The sequence below is a fragment of the Lepidothrix coronata genome, unplaced genomic scaffold, assembly GCF_001604755.1.
Source record: "Lepidothrix coronata isolate B3197 unplaced genomic scaffold, Lepidothrix_coronata-1.0 Scaffold73, whole genome shotgun sequence".
Lineage (NCBI taxonomy): Eukaryota > Metazoa > Chordata > Aves > Passeriformes > Pipridae > Lepidothrix > Lepidothrix coronata.
The window spans coordinates 3,599,155-3,605,817 of NW_016690253.1; the positions used below are offsets into that span (position 1 = coordinate 3,599,155).

Sequence of the window (6,663 nt, forward strand, 5' to 3'; positions counted from 1 at the left end):
TGGATGAGGATCCCTTCCCACCCAAACCATTCCATGATTTTATGATTCTGAGCTCTTGGCAAAGGCAGATTTTGAGCTCTTTGGCAGAGAGTGACCTGACATCAGAGCCACAGCTACATCCACAATGGGATATGCTGGTTCATGAACCAGCCAAAAACACTCAGGGAATTGTATTCAAGTGGCAAATAAAAACAGCTTGTGTCTGTTGGTCCAGCTGTAAAGGAATCCACCTTCTTTCAGGAGTCTGGAAACTTCAGATGAGGATGTGAACAAAGGGAATAAAGGGTCTGTTGCTGACTGCAAAGTGCTTTGGGTGTTCCAGCCCTGCAGATCACTCACAGCCTGGTGTGCTGTCCCAGAATTTCCTTGTGGAGTATCTCCCTCCCTTTCAGCCTGACCACGACTCAGACACACTTAGCCTTTGCTTTCATTAATTTCTTGAGGAAGTCGTTGTCCTGTGAGTAGAAACACTCACCAGGATGATCAGGCAGAAGAAATTCCCAAGCCAAGTGGTGAATCCAGAGATTAAAACCCCCGTGTTCCTTGTGCACCAAACACGGCTCCGGTGGGATCGTCCCCTCTCAGCCTCAGCTTCTGCAGGAGGAGCTGAAACTGCAGCAGAACCTCAGAAAAAAACACTCATTTGTAATAAATAATGCACAGACTTTAACAAAACCAATTTTTATTAATTACAGCACTTCAAGTACCATTTCATCCCTCTTGAGAGTGTCTCATTTCGAGACTAAGAGCAGTGTATCACAGTGCACCAGGACACCCCTCCTGCCCCGGGGGATCAGCTTTGTTCCACAACACGCGTCAAAGGGCTTTAATTGACTCGAGTGCACTTCTGCTTTGCTTTTTGTGGTTGCCCAGCCCTCAGCAGAGCTTCCTTTCAGGTCTTCTGAGAAGCCCTGTCAGCACCCAGTACTCACTGGTGGCTCCACAGCCACGGTCTGGGGGTGGCAGAACATATTGAGAGGTTCAGTCTCCCAGCAGTCTGGAGTTGGATCTGGGGTGTCTCCCAGGCAAAGGGTAGGAGTGGGTGGAAGTGTCTATGGCCACTTGTGCACTGGGGATTGTCACAGAATCAATCACAGAATGTGCTGGGTTGGAAGTGACACACAAGGATCATCCAGTCCAACCCTCAGCCCTGCACAGGCCCATCCCCAGGATCCCCTGTGCCCCAGAGGATCATCCAAACCTTCCTGAAGCTCTGGCAGCCTTGGGGCTGTGCCCACTGCCCTGGGGAGCCTGGTCAGTGCCCATCCAACCCAGCTTGGTGCTCACCTTGTCTCTCCATCCCACCTGCTGAGTCTGGTGGGTCACCTGGGTTAGAGATATTTTAGGACATAGATCATGTCTTTAGTAAACAACTACATATTGGCTCAACAGATCCCTGAGTAATCCTCTAAGCACCCTTTTGATATAAAAAATATTGGGGTTGCTTTACAACCCTTCCTGAAATGTCATTTGTTCCACCTCTACGGTGAATAAAGTCTAACCAAAGATACAGCTGGCAGTGGTGGCTCAGTGCCCAGGGGCTCCTCAGCCCCAACTCCTCTCCATAACCACAGCACCAGGAAACAGGAGAGTTTAAACTCCATGGGGAGCCCAAACACGAGCCTTGGTCCTGCTTATTGAACAGTTTCCAAACCAATGGTTTGAAACTGGTTTGAAGAACCTTCTGTTGGCTGTCACGGCGCCGCATCCCCCGGGAACAGGCTCTACTTTGATTTTAGCCTAGACCTGTTAGACACGCTGAAAAATATCTTGTAGTAGATGTAGACATTGAAAATCCTCAGGAGAATGCCCAGGATGTAACTGAGGGACCTGAGAAGGGCCGCAGCCCTGCTGGGGAGGGGAGACAAGAGGGCCCAGGGGCCGTGGGTGGGAGCAGAGGCACCGCCGGCCGTCAGGAGATCGTCCGCCTGGAACAGGGCACACTCTGCGGCCACCAGGAGCCAGATGAGCCTGGATGCCATCCTGGCGTTCCTCACGGTCCGTAGGTGCCGTGACTCCGTGGGGAGGAAGGTGATCAGATAGGCCTCCAGGGCGACACAGCTGAGCAGGACACAGCTCAGGTGGGCGTTCGCCGTCAGCAGGTTCCGCGCCAGAGCTGCCGCGGGCGAGACGCTGGCACTGGAGGTCCATAAACCCGCCTGCAAAAGCAGGCTCACCAAAACCAGCATGTCTGCCTTGGCCAGGCTGGAGATGAGGACTGCAGTGGACTTGGAGGAAACCTTGGCAGACTGCAGGGTGATCATGGTGTACACGCTGCCCAGCAGGCCCAGCAGGGTGCTGAGGGCGTGGGAAGAAGACAGGACAAGGTATTGGATGTATTTAAGTGCCAGGTATCTCCTCAGGTCTTTCATGTGGTCTCTCTCCATCAAAATGCCAGTTAGGGAAGAATACCTAGAATGCATTAGAAAAAAAAGGGTGATTAAATGTAAAATTAGTGGGATAGATTCCAGGCAAAGTGTACAAACACATTCCGGTGTCAGGAACTGGTTGGAGATTACTCAGAGCTCAGGACCTGAGCTGGTGTTTACACACTCATATCTTAAACAGGAATGAAGTTTGTAAAGTGCCTGGGTATTTTTAGGTAGCAGCATAATTGGTGTGATATTGCATTGAAAGGGAGTGAGTGGGAACTATCCCTGTGTGGGTTAAGGTTACAAAGACCACCAAGAGGTTAATTGGGTTAAATTATTAGTTCTTATGATCTCAAAAGAAAGAAAGATGCTTACAAGAGATGGAGTGAGGATTAGATGATGAGTGAGGATTATATGGTAAAGATCAGTATAAAAGATTAGCATAGATGTATGAGAATTATGTTGGAAAGACCAAGCCATCAGATGAAGAGCCATGAAACAAGGATGGGAAGGTAAGGAAGGTGAGGTGGGAGATGGAAGTAAGGGGGAAACCTCCATGGTTATCACTGAGAAGTTTTAACTGTTAGAAATCCCTGAAAATTTGAAATAGCAAAGATGGGACCGTGGTTGAAAGGGAGGAGTTGGACAAGAGGAGCCAGAAAATGGAAGACTTCAGCTGCCAGAAAATACTAAAAGAATCTGCTAATTCAGTTCTACTAAAATAAACAAGGAAATTGTTATCTAAATGGTAGGGAGGAGATAAGGAAGAACAATGTGGGTGTCTCACATTGTTAAATTTATTGGGCCCAGCTTCCTTCCATAGCAGGATCATCAATCTCATGGGTGAGCACCAGCAAGTGTCACATTGCTTGACTTTCATTAAGAGTGCAAATATTGTTTCATGAGGCATTTTTATAGAGGAACAAAGCAAGAAATATGGACTAGATGAAACTGTGATTAAGTCATGCATAGGGATGGGATAGAAGGGAAGGCTCATTACCAGGAACTAGAGGAACGGTGTGTCAGATGGGGTTCTGCAGAGATCTCACATTTTGGGCATTTTCATTAACTGTAATAAGGAATTGACAGAATTTGGGTCTTGGCTGAAGCCTGTGACCAGCTTTGAGGCCAACAACTCAGGAAGGGTGTCACTGAAGAAGTTTCCAGGAGGCTGAGCCCCAGAGATTTAACTAAGAGTAATAATCCCATTTCTTTCATACTGAGCAATTATCTCCTTATGTGAATTCTCAGAATTCCCAATGGGAGTGCCTTGGAGCTGGTACTACTGAGCTTTTCCAGTGCAGTTACCCAACAGGTCTGGCTGGTTGCTTTAGTCATTGCCTGGTTTCAATTTTGATGGGATGATGATAATCCTGAGTGATTCCTCTGAAAGGTCCCGAGCCAATTTTGTTAAGACTGGGATTGCCATTGCCTGTAGAGACTGGATTTGTACCAGGTTGACTCACTTGAGGTTCACATGTGCCTGTTCTCCTTTGTCTTTTAAGTATCTGATCCAACTTGCTATGGAAATGCTCCGGGGAAGGGAGAGGGAAAATTTCTCCCTGTACTTCAGCTGAAGTTGATTTGTTTCATCCTGCCCTCGTTTTCCACAGTGATTAAGTAGAAAAATGACTGTGCCTTTTGTGGCAAAGGCAAAATCTTTCCAAGATCAGTGGTCTGTGCTCTCCCCATTAAGTCCAGGTGCTTTGAGCCCAGTCCTGGTACAGCCCCTTTGGTGTTCCCTGTCTGCCCAAGGTGGGCTTTGCTTCTCCACTGAGGAAGGGGAAGGGTTAATCTCTGACCATTGGTGTCTGAGCACTGGTTGGACTTAGATCTTCGAGGTCTCCTCCAACCTTAATGACTCTGTGATTGGTTTGATCATTTGTTTTGATAGAGCACCAATAAAATTGAGATCTATTGGATCAAACCCACATGGACCCACAGTGTGAAAGCTCATACAACTCCCTGGCTACAACTGGAGGAGAACAAACTTGTGATAAGTACAGGTAAATCCTGATTTATCTTGTTACTCGAGCAAGTTACTCCTTTGGAAAGGTACATTAAGAATGTTTTGTCATTATTTTTTTCTTGCAAAATGTCTGTGTATATTTTCGTTAAGATATTTTTGAGGAGATAAACCATATGCCCTGATAAAGTTCTTTTTTTTTATTTTACACCCTCCAATGGCTGGATTTACAGGAGATCTTGTCCCCGTGGAGCATTTTAACTCTTGAGTTTCTGGACATTGGGTCCTATCTTACACCCAGGGCTTGGTGATCAGCTCTTCTAAGGAGGAGTGTTAGGAATGAGGAGCAGCTGGTACGGCTGGAGGTGGTGCCCAAAGCAGCCAGTGCAGACACTGAGGAGCTCAGAGGGTTTCTCACCTCCTCCCTTCTTGAAAAATTCAGCATTTTACATAACACTGCCAGCGTTTTCCTTAACACTACAGTGTCCTTTGGAAAAGAGCTGGAGTTCCTGGATGGAAAATGCCTTCCCACTTTCTGTTAGAGACATGGCAGAGGTGTCCTGCCTGCCAAGCCCCAGCTGGCCCAGGAGTCAGGATCATTGTCACGGGATCATTGTCACAGGATCATTGTCATGGGATCATTGTCAGGGCTCCCTCCTGCCTCCCTCCACCTCTCTCACACTGTGATTTAGTGCTTAGAACTGCATCCAGAATGTAGCAGAACGAGGTTTGGAGGTTGGATTTCCTCCTTGGCCGCAGGGGATTTAGATGTTTATCTCTCCTGGGTGTCCCAGCCAGCAGGTCACGGGTTGTCCCCAGGCGGGGACGCTTTTCATACCTCCGAAGGAATCCGGGCACAGGGTAAGGAAACAGGTGACACCCTGGGCCAAGGGACAGGAACAGACCTGTGTGTCACCACACAGGCAGTTGGGGATGTTTGATAGGGAAAAAAACATCCTAATTTCCAGTTCTTGCTGCAAATGCAGTTTGGATACATCTGCTCTAGTGTATTAAGCAGAGCTGGGTGCTCTCTCATGGTCTCTCTCATGGAGAGCTCCAGTGCCCTCCAGCAGAGTTTTGGCACCTGCCAACACACACCCTCTGGAATGCCGTGTGGGCACGGGCTGGGCTGTGGCAGGAGGCAGGGAATGGTGGCAGGAGGCAGGGAATGCTGCCTGGGGGCCACAAGGATGATGAGAGGGCACAGTCCTTGCTACCCAAGCTCGGTGCCAGAGATCCACCCGGGGCACAGCATTGGTCAGACACAGCCCTTACAGAGGTGAGGCTGAGGAGGCACTGGATGAAGAACAGACTGTGCAGGGAGCACAAGGAGGGGCTGAAGGCACAGGCTCCTCCTGTGTGGCTCCCCTGAGTCCCACTGCCAATATCCCCATCCACAGCCAACCCACAGCTGGGAATTCCTGCCAGCCCACCCAGGGCCCTGGGGAGGGGGAGCAGATGCTCCCCACCAGCAGAGCCTCCCCTCTGCCTTTGCCTGGGCACGTGGGATCATGCCTGGGATGGGGCCAGCTGGGAACAGGAATGGAGGGGAATGTTTCCTCAGTGTTTCCAGAATCAGTGAAGGAGGAAACCTGAGCCAATTCATCTGTTTCTTTACAGTTTTCAAAGCAGCCTCCTGCTGTCTGTGGATCCCTGCACGTGGACAGTGACACCTGGACAGTTTCTGGGAGGATGCACCCTCAGTTCAAGCTCACGGGAGTTTTCCTGAACCAGCACTTTGCGTTTTCAGAGGTACAGGTTTTATTTCCACAAGAATCTCTCTTCTGACACGCTTCCCAAATTCCAATTAATAGTAACTTCTGTTGTTGTAATCTGACAGAAAATCACTTCCCACTCTTAAACAAATACTTCCTTTCAAAACTCCTCCTGGAATGGTGTCAAAGACTATACAGAAGAGGAGAAAAAATTTGGGAACGCAGATTCCCATGGAATACCCTGACTGTAATCAAGTGCTACTACTTAGTTTAAGATGAAAAATACTTACATTTGCTGGAAGAAGCAGCCAGGAATAGTTTTCTGCATCCCTGTGCCCCGTGTCTGGCCTGCAGCAGAGCCGAAATGTGCCGTTTCCCTTGGATTGTTTCCTGGTTTTTATATCTAGTGCTGCACGTTCAGCACCACGTCAGAGCACGGAGCCACGGTGACAGAATTTGTTTGGCTGGGCAACTTCCCCGGCGCTGGTTTCACAAGGATTACTCACTGGGCTCGTGGCAGAGCCATTAACTTTCAGCTGTCTGGAAAAACTGATGCCCTGCGTGGAAGGGGAGCCCCAGACACTTCCTGGGAATCAGGCTGGAGCTGGGG

At 48.9% G+C, this 6,663-nt stretch overlaps 1 protein-coding gene across 1 annotated transcript; it reads right to left on the reverse strand.

The window, feature by feature from the left end:
- Positions 1 to 573: 573 nt before the first annotated feature.
- LOC108499390 (type-1 angiotensin II receptor-like) lies at positions 574 to 6,413 on the reverse strand. Its single transcript, XM_017819145.1, has 2 exons — positions 6,344 to 6,413; positions 574 to 2,412 (listed from the first exon to the last, which is right to left on the reverse strand). The coding sequence occupies exons 1-2, from the start codon at positions 6,379 to 6,381 to the stop codon at positions 1,725 to 1,727; spliced, it is 726 nt and encodes a 241-aa protein (XP_017674634.1). The 5' UTR covers positions 6,382 to 6,413; the 3' UTR covers positions 574 to 1,724.
- Positions 6,414 to 6,663: the final 250 nt, after the last annotated feature.

Bases quoted from the DNA above. Each gene is read 5' to 3' on its own strand.
- LOC108499390 (XM_017819145.1), bottom strand. From the start codon at position 6,381: ATGCAGAAAACTATTCCTGGCTGCTTCTTCCAGCAAAT. The intron at 2,413-6,343 runs GTAAGTATTTTT...AATGCATTCTAG, and splicing joins GGCTGCTTCTTCCAGCAAAT to GTATTCTTCCCTAACTGGCA.